Genomic DNA, 20,927 nt, shown 5'->3' with positions numbered 1-20,927 from the left:
GCCAGGCGCTGTATCGGCGCTGAGGTGGGGGCGGGGCCAGGCGCTGTATCGGCGCTGAGGTGGGGGCGGGGCCAGGCGCTGTATCGGCGCTGAGGTGGGGGCGGGGGCCAGGCGCTGTATCGGGGCTGGGGGCGGGGCCAGGCGCTGTACGGGGCTGGGGGCGGGGCCAATCGCTATATCGGCGCTGAGGTGGGGGCGGGGGCCAGGCGCTGTATCGGGGCTGGGGGCGAGGCCAGTCGCTGTACGGAGCTGGGGGCGGGGCCAAGCGCTGGTGGGAGGGGCACACGGCTGTCAGTCCAACCTACCCCCAGGCCCCGCCCCGAACCTAGGGTCCGGCGGGTGAAGCGGGCCGGGCTGCGCTCGGGGAGGCGGAGCGGCTCCGGGCTGGGTGGCTCCACGGCCGGTCGGTCGGACAGTGGCAGCAGGTGAAGTAGGGTCTGAGCCCCCCTCCCTCGCCGCCCAGCTCAGGGTCCTACTGGCCCAGCGCGGCCGCCCCGAGCCCCGCGGATCGCTCCGCCCGCGGGAGCGCTGAGGCTGCGCCGCCGCCGCCGCCATTTTGGCGCCTGACTACTGCTGCCCTGTCGCGGGGACCCGGCCGGTGAGTGGGCGCAGCGCGCGGTGCGCCCGCCAGGGCTCGCATGGCTGCTGGCGCGTGCTCCGGCCCGTGTGACAGAGACCCCGGCCTGGCCCCGGCCCCCCTTTGCCGCCCCTGCGCAGGAGTTGCTGCCCCACAGCCGCCACCTCACTGCCTCGCTGGCTGGGGGCGGCGCCTTCCCGGCCCCCCGCCCCGTCCTCTCTCCCCCCTCTTCCCGCCGGTCCCGACGCGGGGGCCCCCCCCCGCCCCGTCCTCTCTTCCCGCCGGTCCCGACGCGGGGGCCCCCCCCCGCCCCGTCCTCTCTTCCCGCCGGTCCCGACGCGGGGGCCGCGCCGCCCTTGGAAATGGGTTTAAGACCTGCAGACGAAGAAGGGCTGGGAACCACTTTGCCAGGCCTAGGGCAGGGCGGTGTGTTTGTACCGCGCCGAGCATCTGGGGCCGTGTGCGGGGTCCTGGGTGATCACTGCACTACAGAGATCAGCGGCAGAGCGCCTACGGAGGGAGCAACGTGTGGGGAGGGGGGCATGGAGGTAGCTGAGCTTCCCCTCCAGCGTCCAGCCACAGGCCCTGTAATGCTCCCCCTCCGAAAGTTAGGGGCAAGAGGCTGGGCAGGGTCCCCGTCTGTTACTCTGAGTAACTGTTGTTATGTGTGTTCCGGGCGCCTGCAGCACCACTGGTCTCTTCCCTGCTCTCCTACCTTTCAGTTGCTGAAGTCCCGTTTGTCCATGGGATGAGATAGTTGCACAGTGTTATACTAAACTAGTAAAACCAGAATATTAAAATATTCTTGTACTAGTTTGGAATAGTATTTCAGATGTTTTGATATCACCCCAAAGGTTGGTTAAGCAGATGACTTTACACTTTTATCTTTCTTTTCAGCTCTCCTTCTTTTATCACTTATAATTTTAGTCTTAACTCATATTTTAAGCTATTCAGCATAGAGTCTCATCTTCATTTGTCCGTAAAGCATGTGCATGCTATTTATGAAACTCTAGATAAGTCTTAAACATTTTACGTATATTAACGTTCCATTGAATATATCTGCATCTGGGATGGAATATGCCAGCAATTTTGCATCATCTACACCAGTTTTAAATGTGATTAATTCTTGGATACTTCATTACCAAAGAGAGGCAGATTTGAGAAACTGTGGAGAAGAGCAGAGAAGTAAGGGAGATCAAGTGTTTTGAAGAGATGTGGAATGCGCTAGGTGTGTGTTGGCTAATTGATAGGTAAGTAGTGGGAGAGAACATGAGTCTACAAGCATGTGACAAGGGTAAACATCAAGGAGGAAATGAAATTATTTAAAGAGGTCAAAAGTGATTCATGAGTGATGTAATGAAACTGAGGACAAAAATTGACTGTGTATTGTATTGTAGACTATTCCACAATCTAACACATCTTAATGTTATTGTCAATCAAGGGAAATGGTAGGAGCCTAATTTCAGATTAAAATATGAGAAGTAATAGACAATTAATCCAGACTACATAAATATAGGGACCTATCTTTTACAATTTGAGGGATGGATTTACAGTAATTAACCATTGCTTATTCCTAGCGATCCATAGTGTCTAGAGACCCTGTCAACTGAAACATTGCATCTGTCTGAACACTTTTATTACTATTGGTGTAAGTAACATTAAAAATAATATAACTCAAGGATTCCCAAACTTTAATAGCACTCACTCTGACTTGCAACCTTATACAATTGTTTATGTTAGAGGAGTGAAGTTCTGGAACAGCCTTCTAAGGGGAGTAGTGGGGCAAAAGACGTATCTGGCTTTAAGACTAAGCTTGATAAATTTATGGAGGGGATGGTATGATGGGATAGCTTAATTTTGGCAATTAATTTAGCAATTGATCTTTGATTATCAGCAGGTAAGTATGCCCAGTGGTCTGTGATGGGATGTTAGATGGGTTGGGATCTGAGTTGTTATAGAGAATTATTTCCTGGGTGCAGGCTGGTGAGTCTTGCCCACATGCTCAGGGTTTAACTGATCGCCATATTTGGGGTTGGGAAGGAATTTTCCTCCAGGGCAGATTGGCAGAGACCTTGGAGGTTTTTCGCCTTCCTCTGCAGCGTGGGGCATGGGTCACTTGCTGGAGGATTCTCTGCAGCTTGAGGTCTTTAAACCACAATTTGAGGACTTCAATAACTCAGACATAGGTTAGGAGTTTGTTATAGAAGTGGATGGGTGAGATTCTGTGGCCTGCATTATGCAGGAGGTCAGATCATAATGGTCCCTTCTGACCTTAAAGTCTATGTTGAAAGTAATATTAGGAAGGTATTGCAGTCTAGCTATCTTCTAATACAGTGTTGCAGCTGGAAATGAGGAGCTAGCACCATGTGACCAGGCAGCTGTCTGGGCCATCAGCAACCTCTGTTATAACTGAAAAAGAGGGAAAAATTAATTTTACTTCTGTGTTTGATAGTCACTTTCACTGTTTCCTTGTTTTTTGTGGACGTTTCACACGCATCAGGGAAGAGGAAAATGTGTCTGCAAATGACAAAATTTGGCAGGGGACTCAGACATGCCTATGATCGGAGCTCACTTCTAACTATTTTGTTTTTAATTGGCTAGTTTTCAAATTGACATTCTGTGTAATAAGTCATTGCTACATACGCAGTGTGATGTGTCTTACATATATACTGTGGTGACAATGGAAGAAACTGACTTAACAGATTTAAAAAAATTATTAAAGTGAATGTTTGAAATGAAATGCACACAAGTTAAGAGGGAAGGTACTATACATCTGGGGTCAGGCTTGGGTTATGGGGGGTTACAGATATCGTATGCAAGGATGAAAGGATACATACATATCACATAACTGGCATAGACCCAGACTGGGGTGCAAGGGTTTTTAAAGTGTCAGTGGATAAGTGGGCTCGGGTACGCCACCCATGGAATGAATAAGGAGTCCAAGTCAGTATTGGTGTAGCGGATAAGTACATGGGTGGGGTGCGTCCCTTGGTCTGTCAGAGAAGGAAGTGGATTATTTCCCTGGTCGGCTGTCTCAATTACTCAGTGTGGTATTGGCGGTGTCTGGTGATGTGTTCCATATAAATGTCTCTGGACAACCTGATGGTGTCGGACACCGTGAGCTGTCTCATGAGCCGGGTGTAGCGTCGACTGACTCCGCCAGCTTTCAGAACTAGCTCGTTGCGGGGGTTCCACGAGCCCGAGGCTCCATATTACACTGAAAAGGATCCATGGTTTAAATTGTCAAAAGTGCCTAAGGGACCGTGGAGCAAAATCAATGGGACTTAAGCTCCTAAATCTCATACTTACTTTTTGGAAACTTTACTCTGTCAGTTAATGTGTTTTATTTTAAGGTTTTATAGCCTAGCTGATTGCTATAGTAACTATCATAGCAAGCATGAGTCTTAACATGGATACCTCATTTAACCAAACACCCGCACCACCACCCAAATGCCTGTACAGACAAATCAACAAAAACAAAGGCTTTACCTCAAAAAGGGAGGAGGAACCTGTTCACTAGGGACTTTGCTATTGATATTATGTGGAAGGTGCTCAAAGTTTGTGGGTTTTGTTTTTCTTCTGAAGAGGAAGATTTTGCAGCATCTCCTAAAGATGGTCAGGCTGAATTGCCTAGTTCATTTAAATAATGAAGTGATTAGGGCACTTTGCCTGTAAAGCAGATGGCTGTACATTCAACTGTAAGTTTAAAACAAGTGTAAACTTAAATATCAAATGTAAAATTATTTTAAAACATTGATTTGTGTCCATTGTGGGAGTTGCACCTAGTGAGATCAGAGACAGGTGCTAAAACAGGAGAAATTACCCTTTGAGCTGCAGAGACAGTTTATTGCCTCCTTCCTCGAAATCTGACCCATGCTGTGCTTAAAAAAAAAAAATCAGAATTTGAAACTTTGGCAGTTGGGTAAGTATGCACATCTTGTAAGTATGTATACTATGCTCATCATTATTGGACACGAGGGTTCTGTTAAAATACCACATGCTTGAGTTCGGTTCTTAATGGAATAATCAATGTGTGAGAAACTAGAAAATCTGTAAATCCCTCCACGTACTTAAGGGAAAGAGCAGTAAAAGTCATGAATCCCCTTTACAGCATTATAAATGATGGAGGACTTTAAGCTTAGTCTTGTGTGACAAAGGAAGGAGTAAGAACAGCAAAATACGAATAATCGACTTGAAAAAAAGCAGACTTTAACAAACTCGGGGATCTGGTAGAAAAAATCCCATGGGAAGAAAATACAAAGAATTTAGGAGAGCTGGCAGTTTTTCAAGAAGACCATATTAAAGGCACAACTGGAAACTATCCCAGTGCAAAACAAAGATAGGAAGGTAGTAAGAGGCCAATATTGCTCTATCAGGAGCTCTTTAATGACCTGACATCAAAAAGGAATCCTACAAAAAGTGGAAAAGTGAACCAAAAAGGGCTGTTGTAAAGAGGGCAATGATCCATGTTTGCTGAAGGCAGGACAGGGAGTCATGGGCTGTGTTCCCTCTAAGCTGCGCAATTGGACGGCTTCCCAGGAGTGATTCAAACGTTGCGCTTTTGATTAGCAGAGCTGCACACATCCAGCAGCATGTGTTCAGGTGCCTCTCCCCCTGCTGTTTTGCTGCCATGTTGCTCTACCCTCTGCTTTGAGCCCCTGGCCAGCTGCTCCCGGGACCTTCCTGCTGGCTGTGCTGTGTGTGGGGAAGAGGGGAGTGCTGATGTCAGAGCGTCCCATTCCCCCAGCCCCCCACCTCTGTAGAGCTGGGGAGAGGGGACGGGCTATGGATCAATGTTTATAGTAGGGGTGCTGAGAGCCATTGAACCAAACTAAACCCTATATATAATGGGAACCACTTCAAGTCAGGGAGTGCTGCAGCACCCCCCACACCCTTAGTTCCAGCACCTATGGGCAGGGCTCAGGAGTCAACGCAGGAGAGAGCTTCTGAGGTCTGAAGAAGCCTTCTGGGCAGCGAGTGAGGGCCTTAGAGACAGCGTACATCTCATAGGCTTCCCCAGCAGCCAGCACACACAATCTCTCTCTCACTGGCTCCCCCTACCCATGTACCCCATCTCCACAGAGCAGCGGAGGGGGGTCAGGGCCCAAGAGCAGGAGAGCTTTAGTGAGTGCCTTAGAGAGATCACGTACGGCGTCTCTCAGAATATTCCCAGCAGCCAGCACGGGTGCTCTTTCTCTCTCCCCCTCTTTCTTTCTCTCTCTCTCTCTCTCTCACGCACACGCACTTGTATTATTGTTGTTACATCTTGGTACTTCCTGCAATGTGTATATATTCTCTGTAATTTTAGTCTTTCAAAATGTGTTATTTTAATTTTTTTGACTGGTCTATGCATTTCATAATTTTTATTTCTCTTACAATTAAATTTAATTCTTTGAGTTCTAAAATGCCTAACCTCTCCTGGCTGGAGTAATTATCGCTATGGTAACTTTAAAAACATATATATTATAATCTACATTTTTTTGTTTCTACTGGTGACGCACCTCCACACATTACGTTGGTGCACAGAACAGAATTTATTCTGCACATAGATGGAAAAAATTAGAGGGAACATTGGTCATGGGTGTAATTTGCAGTGAGAGAGAGGTTATAGGAAAATCTTCCTAACAATTGTGGTAATTAAGTTCTGGAACAAGCTTCCAAGGGAGGCTGTGGAATCCCCTTCACTGGAGATTTTTAAGAACAGGTTCGACAAACACCTGTCAGGAATGGCCTAGGTTTACTTGGTCCTGCCTTGGTGCAGGAGGCTTCCAGCACTGTATTTCTATGATTCTGTGGTGTTCCCACAAGGGTGCTCAGATGCTGCAGGGATGGGGGCCAGATAAGTGTCTAAGATGGATACAAATTGTTGTGGACATGGCATCGTAATTTACGACTTTCCTTAAATAGGGATATCTGTCTGAGTCAGTTTGCCTATTCCTAAGGTAAGAGTGCTCTCTGCTCCATCAAACATCTTAGACTTTATAGCTGCTAGTGCTGTGAATACAAAATGTATTACTTGTATTATAGTAGTGCTTGCAGCCCCATTGTATTAGACACTGTGCAAACCTGGAGTACGAGAAGACTCTGTCCAAAGGGTTTACAATCTACATAGACAAGATAAAGGGTGGAAGAGAGAAAACATTGGACGGTACCTTTTTGTTCTTAGGACTTCCTTATTTTTTATTTCTTTAGCCTCGTGTGTGCAGCATTTTATAGGCAGCAAGACACACAAGTCCTTGGGGAGTTTACACTCTTAATTAGGTTTGACATAGCAAGGGGTTGTGTTTACACCAGTGCTGAAGAATGGGGATGGGAGCACAAGGCCTGTATGCTGTCTGGTCTGTATTGCATTAGTCTCTGTCTCTGCTTTGGAATATGGCTAGTTGTAGTCCTAGCTGAGTAGAGCACATAGATGCTATTGTGACAGGGTGTCTATGCTCCGCGGCACTTGTGCTGCTTGCTGTTCATCTGACTTCTCTAAAATGCGAAATCCTGTTAATAAAACCTGTCCACCTCTTTCTTCTCCGCTTTGCACTTGGTTCAGTGAAGAGCGTTCCTTCCTTCCCTATAGGGAAAGGAGTAGCAGCCTCTAGTGCTGCTCTGCGTCTCCTCTAGTATGTATAAAGCCAAGCTGATTCACTTGCCTGTCAAGAGTTTTCAAGCCCTGAGAGAGGGCAAGGTGGCTCATCGTGATACCTCTGTGAATAATAATTTAAAAAATTCTGACATCTCTGCTTGTACAAATCTCACTCATAATGTTGCAGTTCTGTTTTAATTTAAGTTTGAGGTTTGAAAAAAGCAGAACGAGTGACCAAAACCTGTTCACTCACTAATACCTTTACATGAATGTATTTGGATAGCTGCACCCAATGTGGTCCTTAAATCAGGAAGATAAATAGTGTTCGCTTTGTTCTGGACACCTGTTTTTTGCTGGTCAGTAAACTCATTTTGCAACTACTTTTCCTGAGTGGCAAAGCCATGTTCTTCATAGCAGGGAGGGGCAGGCAAACTTTGAACCTTTTAAATACAACTTATCCAAGTGCAAAAAAACTTGAAATGTCTTGTGTGGAAACTGATTCTCAACCTGACCACCTAAATAACAGCAAAAAGGAGCTGTACCAACTTTTTGAACAAATTCCCTTCTGCCCTGAGACACAGCGTAAGAAAGCTCAGCCCAAAGAGTAGTTTTTCTGGCAAGTTATTTGCCTGAAAATAGGGGCTTAGACTTTAAGTTCTTCATGATGTTTAACTCCTCACACTCACATTACTGTTCCCATCCAAAAACACATCAAGTGAAAGTTATGGTTATGTAACAATAAGTACAAACACTATGAAGAATTTTACCATAAGTAAAAATATTTCCATAAAAGGAGGATATGAGTATGTATGAACTTCAAGGGGTTTGGTCTTGAAGATGTCAGTTTCTATGATATTTAATTTCAGTACCTGACTTTCACATCTACGCTTGTGAAAATTCCTATTACACATTCCAGAAACAGCCTGTACTGACATAGTTACCAATAAACAAACGTCACCCTTATTTTTTTGTTACTTACATTTGTAATTCATGCCACACCCATCACCATAAAGGCAGAGTGCATCAATTAAAAAAAAAAACAAAACAAAAAGTGAAACTCAAACAGTTATTCAAGGAAAGCAAAATATGTTACTTAGCAGAGGTGGTCTTTTGACAAAGGAGGAACAAAACTACGGATGTTTTGGAAATACTTTGTGGCTAGGATTCTTCTTCGAGTGATTGCTCATATCCATTCCAGTTAGGTGTACGCGCCGCGCGTGCACATTCGTCGGAAAACTTTTACCCTAGCAACTCAGTGGGCCGGCAGGTCACCCCCTAGAGTGGCGCCACCATGGCGCTCCATATATACTCCTGCCGGCCCACCCGCTCCTCAGTTCCTTCTTACCGCCCGTGTCGGTCGTTGGAACAGTGGAGCGCGGCTTAGCTGACCTCCACTTCCCTAGCTACTCGTTTTCTCGTATATAATTATGCAGTTAGAACCCTTTTATATATATATTTGTATGGTTATACGTGTTTTCTTTGCTAACATGGTTAGTTTAGTTAGCGGGGTTCAGGAAGTAGCCCCTTCCATGAGCCCAGTGCCGGAGCCATGCATGGCTCACCGGGTTTTAAAAGGGGCCCGGCCTGCCAGAAGCCGCGGCCGAAGAGAGATCTACATGACTCCTGTTTGAAGTGCCTCAGGGAATCACACTTGACAGATAAGTGCCCCATTTGCAAGGCTTTTAAGCCGAGAACAAAAAGGTGCGGGACTTTCACTTACCCCTCCACCTTGGGCGCCGAGCGATGTTCAAGCGGCGGGCAGAAGCGCCTCCTCGGCACCGGACCCCGCCGGTACTACCAAGGCCTTTCGGCACCGACCGTCGCCGGCACCGATGTCGACTCGGCACCGCTCCCTTCCGAGGCTGAGAGAGCCTACGATTCCTGCTGGTGCCTGGCAGCTCCCCGGCACGCGCCGTGGTTGAGCCCCCTGCTCCCGCTGCTTCCGTGCCACCTGCATCGCAGCCAGAGAGCTCGCCTAAGTTGCGTTACCCGGCACCGACACCTGCAGAGGCACCGATGACTTCGGCTCCGTCGATTCCAGTCCCCCAGGACCACGGAATCCGGTGCCTGGCAGCTCCCCGGCTCGCGCTGTGGTAGAGCTTACTGCTCCTGCTGCTTCTGTGCCAACTGCACCACAGCTAGAGAGCTCGTCTAAGATGGCTCGCCCGGCACCGACGACGTCGTCACCGTCGATCCCGGTCCCACAAGGGCCGTAGAATCCGGTGCCTGACGGCTCCCCGGCACGCGCCATGGTTGAGCGTATTGCTCCTGCTGCTTCCGTGCCAGCGGCACCGCAGCCAGAGGGCTCGTCTAAGTCGGATCGCCCGGCACCGGCACCGATGACGTCGGCATTGATGACGTCGGCACCGTCGATCCCGGTCCCACAAGGGCCGTAGAATCCCGTGCCTGACGGCTCCCCGGCACGCGCCGTGGTTGAGCTACTGCTCCTGCTGCTTCCGTGCCAACGGCACCGCAGCCAGAGAGCTCGTCTACGTCGGATCGCCCGGCACCGACACCTGCTGCGGCACCGATGACGTCGGCACCGTCGATCCCCGGTCCCGCAAGGGCCGTAGAATCCGGTGCCTGACGGCTCCCCGGCACGCGCCGTGGTTGAGCTCCTGCTCCGGCTGCTTCCATGCCAACGGCACCGCAGCCAGAGGGCTAGTCTAAGTCGGATTGCCCGGCACCGACGCCTCTGAGGCACCGACAACATCGGCACCGTCGATTCCAGTCCCACAAGGGCTATCGAATCCGGTGCCCGACGGCTCCCCGGCACGCGCCGTGGTTGAGCGTATTACTCCCGCTGCTTCAGTGCTGACGGCACCGCAGCCAGACAGCTTATCTAACTCGGATCGCCCGGCACCGACACCTACCGAAGCTCTGATGACCTCGGTACCGTGGATCCCGGTCCCACGAGGGCCGTCGAATCCGGTGCCTGACAGCTCCCCAGTACGCACTGTGGTTGAGCCTGCTGTTCCCTTCACGCCGGAGATGTTACCAACGGCGAGGGCTCTCAGTGCCATGACAGAGTCAGTGCTGCCTGACCCGGGCACCGCCGGTACGGGTAATACAGTCTCTTCAGGTGACTGTCCCCTGTCAGCACAGCAGAGCGGCACCGTTCATGATCACGGTCCCGCAGACACTCCAAGTCCTGTCGGCACGCCGGACACCACTGGCAGTCCCGGTGCTGTTTTCCTCGGTACTGGTCACACTCGCTGCACCGGTCGGTATCCTGTTCGCCGACCCACTATCGGCACCGTTCCGACCTCTGGCACCGGGGCAGGTACCTTGACTCCTGTAGCCCTTCTCCGAGCCTCGAGATCTCGGTCGACCTCCCGACACCGTTCTGGTTGCGGGTCTGGATCTCGTTCCAGGTACCGATACGCCTCCCGATGCCGGTCCCCGGTGCCGAGTTGGGCAAGGTCCGAGTGAGTCAGAGACTCTGCCTGTGCCTTCTTTTAGTACCTCCATGGCCGTCCGGACACGCATCCGTGTCATCCCATATGCGCAGATTTTATGCTCAGGACCACGATCCTGATATGATGGCCAGCGGGCGCCAGCCCCGAAGCAGAAAGAGGCTTGGCGAATGAACAGGCTTGGCCGCCAGGTGTACTCTGCAGGGGCCCTGCAGCTCGGGGTAGCAAAGCAACAAGCCTTGCTTAGCTGCGATAATTATAGCACCTGAGTGAAGGAGTTTCTCCCTTAAAACTTCCACCTGGAGTTCGCTGCCGTCTTGGAGGACGGGGGGAAAGAAGGTTCCCAGAGCGTCCCTCCAGGCCTCGTTGGACGCAACAGACTCTGCGGTCGGCACTCTGGCCTTGAGTTTCGCCATGAGGTGCATTTCATGGCTTCAGGTTTTAAACCTCCGGCCGGAGCTGCGGTATGCCATTCAGGATTTACCCTTTGTTGGTAAAGGCATCTTCGCGGCAGAGACAGCCCCAGACTGCGAAGTCTGGTGGGCAATAGGGTCCTAATGCGTCTCAGCATGTATATGCCAGCGACCAAACGCAGGCCTTTCTGGCCCCAGCCGCCATACTCTGTGCCTAGCCAGAGGCAGAACTCTGGCAAACGGCAGGGCCAAGGTGGTCGCAGACGAACGTCAGGACCCCTAAAGAGCCAAAGTCAAGGTCCCTCGCAATTACCACTGGGACCAAAGACAGACCTTCCAAGGTTCACCTGAGGGCAGTGTACCAGTCGCAGGACGGGATCCCGATCCCGCTTTCTCCTGGCATGGCCCCAGTTACTTTCAGATCGCTGGGTCCTGCGCACGATGGAGCATAGGTACCACCTTTAATTTGCTCCAGCCCTGTCCCACTTCAGCGGACGAAAGGGGTAAGGGGTTTTACCCCCGTTATGCCCTAGTCCCCCACTCGAACACAGGTCTCAGACCTTCTTGGTCCTGCACGGACTCAACCGGGTTAGGATAAGGTTGGAGTTCTGCATGGTATCCCTGGGAATCATTATTCCATCCTTGCCTCCTGGGGGCTACTGTGCCGCACTGGATATGAAGCACGCGTACTTTCGCAATGCCATCTTCCCTCCGCACGGGAGATGCCTCCGCTCTATAGCCGACTGTCAATACTCCCGGTTTACGGCCATAGTCGCCGCCTACCGTCGCTGATGTCGGATATGCGTTTTTCCGTATCTGGACGATTCGCTTATCCACGGAGACTCTGAGACACAAACCACTCAGCGCGTGGGCATCGCCACGGTCTTATTCACAGGTCAAGGCCTGCTGTTTATTATAGAGCAATCCACTCTGGTCCCCACGCAGAGGTTGGGCTCCCTAGGGGCTATCCTGGTCTCCTACCTAGCCGGAGCCTGCTTATCGCAACTGAGGTTTTAGGCGATGGCAACAATCATCTGAGGTCTGAAGGCTTTCCCAACGACCTCAGCTCGTTCTTGTCTCAGTCTCCTGGGTCCATGGTTGCCCGCAAGTTTGTAACCAAACACGCCAAGCTCCGCCTCCGTCCTCTCCAAGTCCGGCTCACTGCCCCTGACGGCGAACGCCTCATCTCTCTGCTCGAGTGTTCATAGTCACCTCTGAGCTTGAGGCCTTTGGTCTTCTAGGGAGCTGGCATTCCTCCTCAATGCCCCAAAAATTGAGAGTAGTCCGCCTGGCATGCCAGGGGTTCCAGCGGCAGCTGCGAGGCCGTTGTATCTCGGTGTTTACAGCCAACACAACGACCAGGTGCTTCATAAGTATTCAGGGGGGACATAGTCCTCCTCCCCCCCTTTTTTTTTTGCCAGGAGGCCTTCCATTTCCGGGTCTTTGGCATGGCCCACTCGATGGAGCTGGCGACGTCCTTTCTCCCAGGCGTTTGGAACGTCCTAACTCTTTGCCTCAGCAGGTCTTTCCTGCCTTACGAGTGATCACTCTGCCCCATGTGAGGCGTCCCGCTTTCCGGAAGTGGAGATGTTTCCTCACACAGACCTGTTCGCTCACCGCGAGAGCAGGAAATGCCAGGTGTTCTGCTCCTTCCAAGATCTCTCCTCGGAATCGATCTTGGACGCATTCCTGATGCCGTGGAAAGGCCAACTGCATTATACCTTCCCACTGTTCCCACTGGTTCATTAGGTCCTGCTCAAACTGCGCAGGGGCAGAGCGTGCATCATCATCATGATCACTCCAGAATGGTCCAGGCAGCGCTGACATACCACGTTACTCGGCCTGTCAGCCCAGACCTCATCACTCAGGGCAACGACAGGCTTCGTCACTCGAACCTGCAGCCTCTTCGCCTCACGGTGGCTGCTGCGTACCTGAGTCGGGGTGACAGGCAGCCTTCCACCTGGTCAACGTACCGGGCCAGGTGGAAGCGTTTCTTTTACAGCTGCAATACGCTCGATCTTGCTCCTGCTGAGGTCTCGATCCCCTCTGTTTGGCCTGCCTCTGGCCTTCAGCGGCAGGACCTGGCGGTATCAGCGCTGAGGATACACTCAGCAGCCATCTCTACCTTCCAGCAGGCTGAGATGGACGTTCAGTGTTCTCACGCTCTATGGGTTCGAGGTCCCTCCAGGGCTTGGAGCGCTTGCACCCTCGGGTGCGCCGCCCAGCCCCGCCCTGGGACCTCAACCTAGTCTTGGCCAGACGGGTCTCTGAGATCAGAGCTCTTACGGGGGTTCCGCCGTACACTAGGTTTCACAATGACAAGGTGCAGTTATGACCGCACCCGGCTTTCCTCCCTAAGGTGTTTTGGCCTTTCATGTTACCCACAGCTCAACGCAATGGGCGCAACCGTTGCACTCCTTGAACATCTGTGGAGTGCTAGCATTTTATTGTGCTGACAGAACCATTTCCTAAGGTGCCCCAGCTCTGTCCCGGTAGCGGGCCAAAGGGAGGGCTTGCTTGTTTTCCTCTCAGAGGGTCTCCTCTGGGGTGATGGCGAACATCCCCACTTGTTATGATTTGGCTCATATTTCCCCCAGCCACATCACCGTGCATTCTACCAGGGCTCAGGCTTCATCTGCCGCCTTGCTGGCTCGTGTTTCTACCCACGAGATCTGTCGCGAAGCTCCATTGGTCCTCGGTCCATACCTTTGCTTCGCAGTATGCCCTGATTTAGCAGTCAAGAGAGGCTGTAGCCTCTGGCTCAGCAGTTTTATTCTGCCACTTTTCACTCCGACCCCACCGCCTTTGTAAGGCTTGGGATTCACCTAACTGGAATGGATATGAGCAATCACTCGAAGAAGAAAAGACGGTTACTCACCTTTGTAACTGTTGTTCTTCGAGATGTGTTGCTCATATCCATTCCACACCCGCCCTCCTTCCCCACTGTCGGAGTAGCCGGCAAGAAGGAACTGAGGAGCGGGTGGGCCGGCAGGAGTATATATGGAGCGCCATGGTGGCGCCACTCTAGGGGGCGACCTGCCGGCCCACTGAGTTGCTAGGGTAAAAGTTTTCCGACGAATGTGCACGCGCGGCGCGTACACCTAACTGGAATGGATATGAGCAACACATCTCGAAGAACAACAGTTACAAAGGTGAGTAACCGTCTTTTAGAGTTGCCTACATGAGTGGTCTTTTGTACAGATCTCACTGTACTTTATATTGAAATATGTTTGTATATATTGCTAATATAACCACATTATAATATTGTAGAGGGGTTGATTGATTTTTAAATCAGTGATTTAAATCGCTGTTTTGGGGGATTTTTTTTTTTGTGTGTTTTGCATTTGTACTTTATTTCCGTAAAGGGAAGTTTATTTTTTATTGGTTGGTAACCACTCCCAGTCAGCATGTTTTAACTACATACAGTCTGAACACAAAACCAGGTGGTCTTTGTTAACCAGGACAATACATTATATCTAGTTATTTAAGTAATTATATAGCTTAACATACATTTATCCAGATTTTTTAATGTTTACATTTTTATGTTAGAAAATGATGAATGATGCATTTCTTATTTCCTAAATGAATAATTTTATGCTTATTTGTGTCGAGCTCCATTTGGATTGAAATTGGAATTCAATCCAAAATGTGCATTTTAATTTTCTATTTGGTAAATAAAAGTAACTTGGATACATAAGGAAATATGTTTATCAAAACATTTTACATTTAAAACCGAGTTCTTAAAGGAGGTATTCTCTCCAATTAGTGTTTTGAAGTGATTGTCTCTGATCACGTCCATTAAGATTTTAGAATTAGCAGATCTCATCCTCTCACACCTAGCTTTTATTCATGTTTTGGAAGAGGAAAATAACCTTTTCTGCTTTATCAGCTCCCAACTGGCTTCTTGACTTTGCATGAGCTAGTCATTGAACTGAACTAGTTGAATAAACCGAAATGAAGAAAATACTCTCTCTGAAGCTGCAACTTTTGACAGCAGTAGCCTCTCTGGTTTATTACTTCAGCAAACTGATTCCAGGTGCTTAGTCAGTCACCAGTTTCAGTGGTTTGATTTTCTTTAAAACTTAGCAGCACACATACTGATGGAATTTTTTAATTTAAATTATTTAATAGATTATATTACGATTGGGTCTTAGCATAGGCGTTGAAACAGGTTTATATTTAAAAACAATTTTTTAAATTCATTTTTATCCACCCTTTATTGTACAGTTATATTCTAACTATATGTAAGTATTTATAGTACACCTCTACCCCGATATAAAATTGTCCTCAAGTGCCAAAAAATCTTACCACATTATAGGTGAAACCACGTTACATTGAACTTGCGTGCTCCGATGGAGCAAAGCAGGGTCCCCACCCCACCCCCAGCACTGCATTATATCTGAATTCGTGTTATATCGGGTCGCATTATATTGCGGTAGAGGTGTACCATATTTATCTTGTACACATACATTTTAGTATACTAAAGTTTGTTCAATGTGCTAACAAGTGGTCCGTTACTACAAATAAAATGTTTAATGTGATTTTTCACACTATAGTATCTCTTTTTGGTCTTCATTCCATCTGGGCCTCTGACATGTTCTCTTCCAGCCCATTACACACACTTGTAGACATATGCTTGTAAGCTCTTCTGCATACTTTTCTCTCTGGCTCCCCAGGATGCCCTGCCCCCTATCCTCCTGTTTAGTTATCTGGGTCTCTTGTTCCCTGGACATTCCTCTACCACTTTTAGCTAGCAGCTCATATATTATATTTCTTCTCTTCTTCTTCTGCAGCTGTGACCCCTGAGTTCATGATAAGCTATATTTTTCTCCCACTCTACGGACTTAGTAAGGCCAACCAAAGATTTGATAGGTGTAATTGTATATCTGCTTCTGTGGCCTGATTAGAAACTCTTACAGCACATAGTACTAACAGCTAATTTTGGGGTGGGAAACCCAAAACCAACCCTAGTCTATGTACAAGACTTTGTTCAGCTTTTCATTTAACAACCTTTTCAAGTCCTAAAACATTGTAATTAGGAAGGGCATTCTTGACAGTGGTGCTAATTAGCCACTGGAACAATTTTTACCTGTGGATTCTCCATCACTGACTATCTTAAAATGAGGATTGGATGCTTTTCTCAGAAATCTACCCTAGGGATTATTGTGGGGCAGGTCTCTGGCTTGTGGCTATGCAGAAGGTCAGACTAGATGACCAATGTGCTCTTTTCTGACCTTGGAAGCGGAGTCAGGGACAAGTCATTCATTGTGGTGTGATTTTGATTGATAAATATTTGTTTTAAACTAGGATTTTCATAGGGCCTAAGAGAGTGGGGGGCCTAACTGGCACCTCACAATGGTAAATGCTTCTGAAAACCCCACTCTTAAATCCCTAACAAAGTAATTGAAACCTCATTTAACCAAACAACCCAAGGCTACCTTACCTGCTGCTAACGATGCTTTCATAATGAAAATGGCCAAGACTTGTGCAGAGAGGCTTGTCCTTTCATCCCACAGATTGCTTGGACACGTGCTGTCCTGCCAGTCACAAACTGGTGGAACTCTAAGGCACCTCTTATTGTCTATGTAAGTGGAGTTTATTCATCACTGTTCACTTTGTTTACAGAGAAAATGGAAGTCTGCAGTCCCTCCTCCTCCTCCTCCTAGATGACAGGTGATTGGCTGTGACTGGGACAGGGAGGAGCTAAACCAGAGTGTATACCAATAGGGTTTTAAAATATATATATTTTTAAACATTAAATACATTTTTATTTAAAAAAAATCATTCTTGAAATTGAAATTGACAGCCTATAAAGTTTAAACTAGGTTCAAAGGGGGAAGGTGATAAAAGCTAAAGGGTAAATATGAGGAAAGGTGACTAACAGAAGGTAGGAAGTTGGGATGTGTTGTTAGAGAAAACTTTCTAACTATAAAGATGGATAGAAACTGGAATAGGTTATCAAAGGAAGTTGTAGAATCCCAATCATTGGAGGTGTTTAAGAACACGTCTCAGGGATGGTCTAGGTCAGTGATTCTCAAACTTTTGTACTGGTGACCCCTTTCACATAGGAAGCCTCTGAGTGTGACCCCCCTCTCCCAATAAATTAAAAACACTTTTTTATATGTTTAACACCATTATAAATGTGGGAGGCAAAGCAGGGTTTGAGGTGGAAGCTGACAGCTCATGACCCCTTGTGGGGTCCCAACCCCCAGTTTGACAGCCCCTGGTCTAGGTTTATTTTGCCCTGCATCAGCATTGGGGGATGGACTCAATGACCTCTTGAGGTCCTTTCCAGCCCTACAGTTCTAAACTATTCAAGCAGTACATGTTTGCTGTAGAAATGTTAAAGAAAGCCAAACCAAGTGAACTGGTGGAGGTAACTGGATAAGCACAGCAACCAGAGTGAGTGCTAAGCCAGCTTTTAGCAGCAGGAGACTCTCTTCCACAGCTGCAGAGAGAATATTTTCTTCATCAGAATCCTGCATCCTGGCAGGGGTTAGACCAATGGCTCTCAATCTTTCCAGATGACTGTACCCCGTTCAGGAGTCTGATTTGTCTTCTGTACGCCCAAGTTACACCTCACTTTAAAACTACTTGCTTACAAAATCTGACCTAAAAATACATGTGTCACGATACACTAGTGCTGAAAAATCGTTCTCATTTTTACCATATAATGATAAAAAATCAATTGGAATATAAATATCGCACTTGCATTTCAGTATATAGTATACAGAGCAGTATAAGTAAGTGTGAAATTTTAGTTTGTACTGACTTCACTAGTGCGTTTTTGTATCCTGTTGTAAAACTAAACAAATATCTAGATGAGTTAATGTACCCTCTGGAAGACCTCTGTGTACCCCCAGGAGTATGCGTACCCCCGGCTTAGACTAGCTAACCATTGCTGTCCCTTCTAACCCTATGATTTTTGGATTCAGCTTGTTTTGCTCAATGACTAGCTCACTGAAAATTGAGAAACAGATGTGGAATTGAAAAAGCAGGGAATCTTGTTTTTATTCGTAAATTGGAAGAGGAAAACAAGGTGTGAGAGAAGATTTACTAGTGCTAAAATCTTGAAGGACATGGTGACGAGAAACAATGAGTTCAGTTCACTAACTGCAGATAATACTTGCTTTGCTTAATAAATAATTTAGTTTTAAATACAAATATTTAATATGCTGGGTATAAGGTAGTTTCTGAAAACCCAGTTTTTAAAAATGCTGGTTGTGTGCAATTTTAATTGAATCCCAGTTTCCATCTAAATAGAGCTAAACCCATCACAAAGAAAAAATTAATCTAGTAAATAAGAAAAGCGTCATTCACTATTTTCTAACATAAAGTAAAAATCATGAATCTGAATATGTTAAGCTACATAATAGATACATTTATTTTTAAGCAATGTCGCTGGTCCTCCTGGCTAGCAAAAACTATCACCAGATTGAGTTGTAAACCATCATGTTTTAATGGGTACCAAATAATGAGTCAGCTTTCCCTTTGGAAAGTACAAATACAAACCAAGATTAAAAGGTTTTATTTAAATCAAAGTTTCCTGCTTATGGATTCATGATTTCGACCCTACTTCATTTGCAATATTGCAGATCCTGCAGTATTAGGCTTCCAGCACAATTTTGATTTTTATTTGCTTGCTTTGAACAGTCAATTGTCAGCGATCTTAGTCACTGAGCAAAACAAGCTAAACTGAAATCCAAAAACCGTAGGGTTAGAACGGACAGCAAGGGTTAGCTAATCTAACCCAGGGGTTCTCAACCACGGGTACGCATACCCCTGGGGGTACACGGAGGTCTTCCAGAGGGTACATCAACTCATCTAGATATTTGTTTAGTTTTACAACAGGATACAAAAACGCACTAGTGAAATCAGTGCAAACTAAAATTTCACAGCCACTTACTTATACTGCTTACATGACTATTTTACATGCATTTTGAGATTAGCAACACACACTTTTCTTCCCCATTAGTATTTCCTACCTTAACTTAGGTAGCTTTGGCAATACAGTACACCCTGAGTATAATGCCCTTCACAATAGCAAACCTTGGGCTATCCGAGCCCATCCCTGGATCCTACCTGGAATGGGCAGGGGCACAGAGCTGCGAATGCTCAGAATGCCAAACCATTGATGCAAACCGTTAAATCTTTGGAGATGTGTTCTCTCTCTGTCCATCAATCGCCCAGTACTGTAATGGACTTGACACACTGGGTAGACTTCAATTGAAAAGAAAAGCATCGTGAAGATGCAGAGCAGAATAGTTTTTTCACGGAGTGTTCAAGGAAACAGCAGACAAACAAGGAACACGACAGGAACACAGAAGAGTGGGTTGCCAGACCAGCTGAGCAAGGACCAAGGTTCACGCAGCCCCCACTAGCCTTTATAACAGCAGTTTGGGTATTTGATGTGAAACAAGCGCAGGGGCTCCCCCTGGAGACAAGCCCTATGTTTGGCCGTGAAGCTAAAGCACAGCTTCCCCATACACATTTTTAAATGACCTTGGAGAGTTTGGGGATTTATCTGCAGTTCTGTTTTCCAGAGTTAGCAGGGATAGCAAAGCTACCACTAGCAATCTTGTGTAATTCTGTGGATGCCAAGTGTGCAGTATCTCGGTACGGACAGGTCTTCCCAAAGCAAAGATGGGGCATGTGGAGACTACTGTGGTGGGCTGTACTGCATTAACATTCAGTGCTTGTAAATGTAAAAGACTAAAGGGACTGAACTTGATTTCTAAAGCAGTTGTGTTAAGACTTTGTCTTCTGAATTTTATATTGTACCGGTCACTGGTTTTTTGGCTGTAATATAGTTGAAGCAAAATGTTTGGTTATCAAAAAAATTCAGAGGTATAACATACTACTTGAGTGTTTATATTGTTCCAGAAAATTTTTCGTAAACAAATAGGTTTACCCCAGCTTTTCCAAATTACCACAATTAAAGGTCCATTATCACTTTTCTGTGATTTTTTTTCCATGTCTTGTCCGCAGCTCAGCTGCAATTATTTGACAATCATCTCGCGATTCCAGTAGGGCCTTATTCATGATTGAAATGGGTCATTTAAGCCAGTCCACTCAGAAGGAACTCCTGTTCCCAGGCCTGTGGAGCAGGATTATTCCACTTGAGGTGGAGTGTGGGAGTGCCCTAAAGAGGAATGGTTGGGTGCTCCAGGGGGCTTTAGCACAAACAGCAGAACAGAGACTTTTGTTCCATTCATGTCTTTCAGACATATAAGAGTTGGGTGAATTGGGGTGGAGGAGGTGATTCTATACTGGCAGGGACACTTGAGGGCAGGAGGAGGCCCAGTGACCCTCCTTTCTTCTTCTTGCAGGAACTCAACGTCATGCTGGGCTCCGGGTTCAAGGCTGAGCGTTTGCGAGTCAACCTGCGCCTAGTTATCAATCGCCTTAAACTGCTGGAGAAAAAGAAAAGTGGGTATCTCATGGTGGTAGCTGCAGAGTCAACTCTACTGTGCTGTCTGCCTGACCCCAGCGCTTGCTGCTCTTGCTAATTGGGCCCAGCTGATTGTGCCAGCCCTGTTCTCACAGTTGGTGTTTCCATCTTGTTGTAAAAGTTCCAGTGCTTGAGAGGCTGAGGACTGGGGCAGGGAAGATGCAGGCAGCTGCAGAGCAACGTATCTGGGGCCCTCGGCTTTCCCTGGAAATAGAATTGGCTCAGGGCTTAAATCATGCCCTGTTCCCGGGGTGTCCTAGAACTAAGAATGGCCATATTGGGTCAGACCAAAGGTCAGTCTAGCCCAGTATACTGTCTTCCAATAGTGGCCAATGCCAGGTGCCCCAGAGGGAATGAACAGAAGAGGTTATCATCAAGTGATTCATGCCCTGTCACCCATTCTGAGCCCCTGGCAAACAGAGGCTAGGGACACCATCCCTGCCCACCCTGGTTAATAGCTACGATGGACCTATCCTCCATGAATTTATCTAGT

The 20,927-nt window shown here is 47.6% G+C and overlaps 1 protein-coding gene across 6 annotated transcripts in view; it reads left to right on the top strand.

Annotated features, from left to right (window-relative positions):
- Positions 1-20,927, top strand: part of IST1 (IST1 factor associated with ESCRT-III) — a 29,714-nt gene continuing 8,787 nt past the window's right edge. For 3 of the 6 annotated variants that reach the window (XM_030581179.1, XM_030581178.1, XM_030581173.1), the window contains exons 1-2: positions 319-425; positions 20,313-20,412. In XM_030581179.1, coding sequence (XP_030437039.1) covers positions 20,325-20,412 — 88 coding nt within the window. In that variant the 5' untranslated portion in view covers positions 319-425; positions 20,313-20,324. Of the gene's footprint in view, positions 25-318; positions 426-497; positions 599-8,940; positions 8,946-20,312; positions 20,413-20,927 lie in introns of those variants that run through there. The other 3 variants (XM_030581175.1, XM_030581174.1, XM_030581176.1) reach the window with 3 other exon arrangements.

This window comes from Gopherus evgoodei, chromosome 12 (assembly GCF_007399415.2).
Source record: "Gopherus evgoodei ecotype Sinaloan lineage chromosome 12, rGopEvg1_v1.p, whole genome shotgun sequence".
Taxonomy (NCBI): Eukaryota; Metazoa; Chordata; order Testudines; family Testudinidae; genus Gopherus; species Gopherus evgoodei.
Note: the sequence above shows the minus strand (reverse complement) of the source record. Positions and strands in the feature narration are given on the sequence as shown.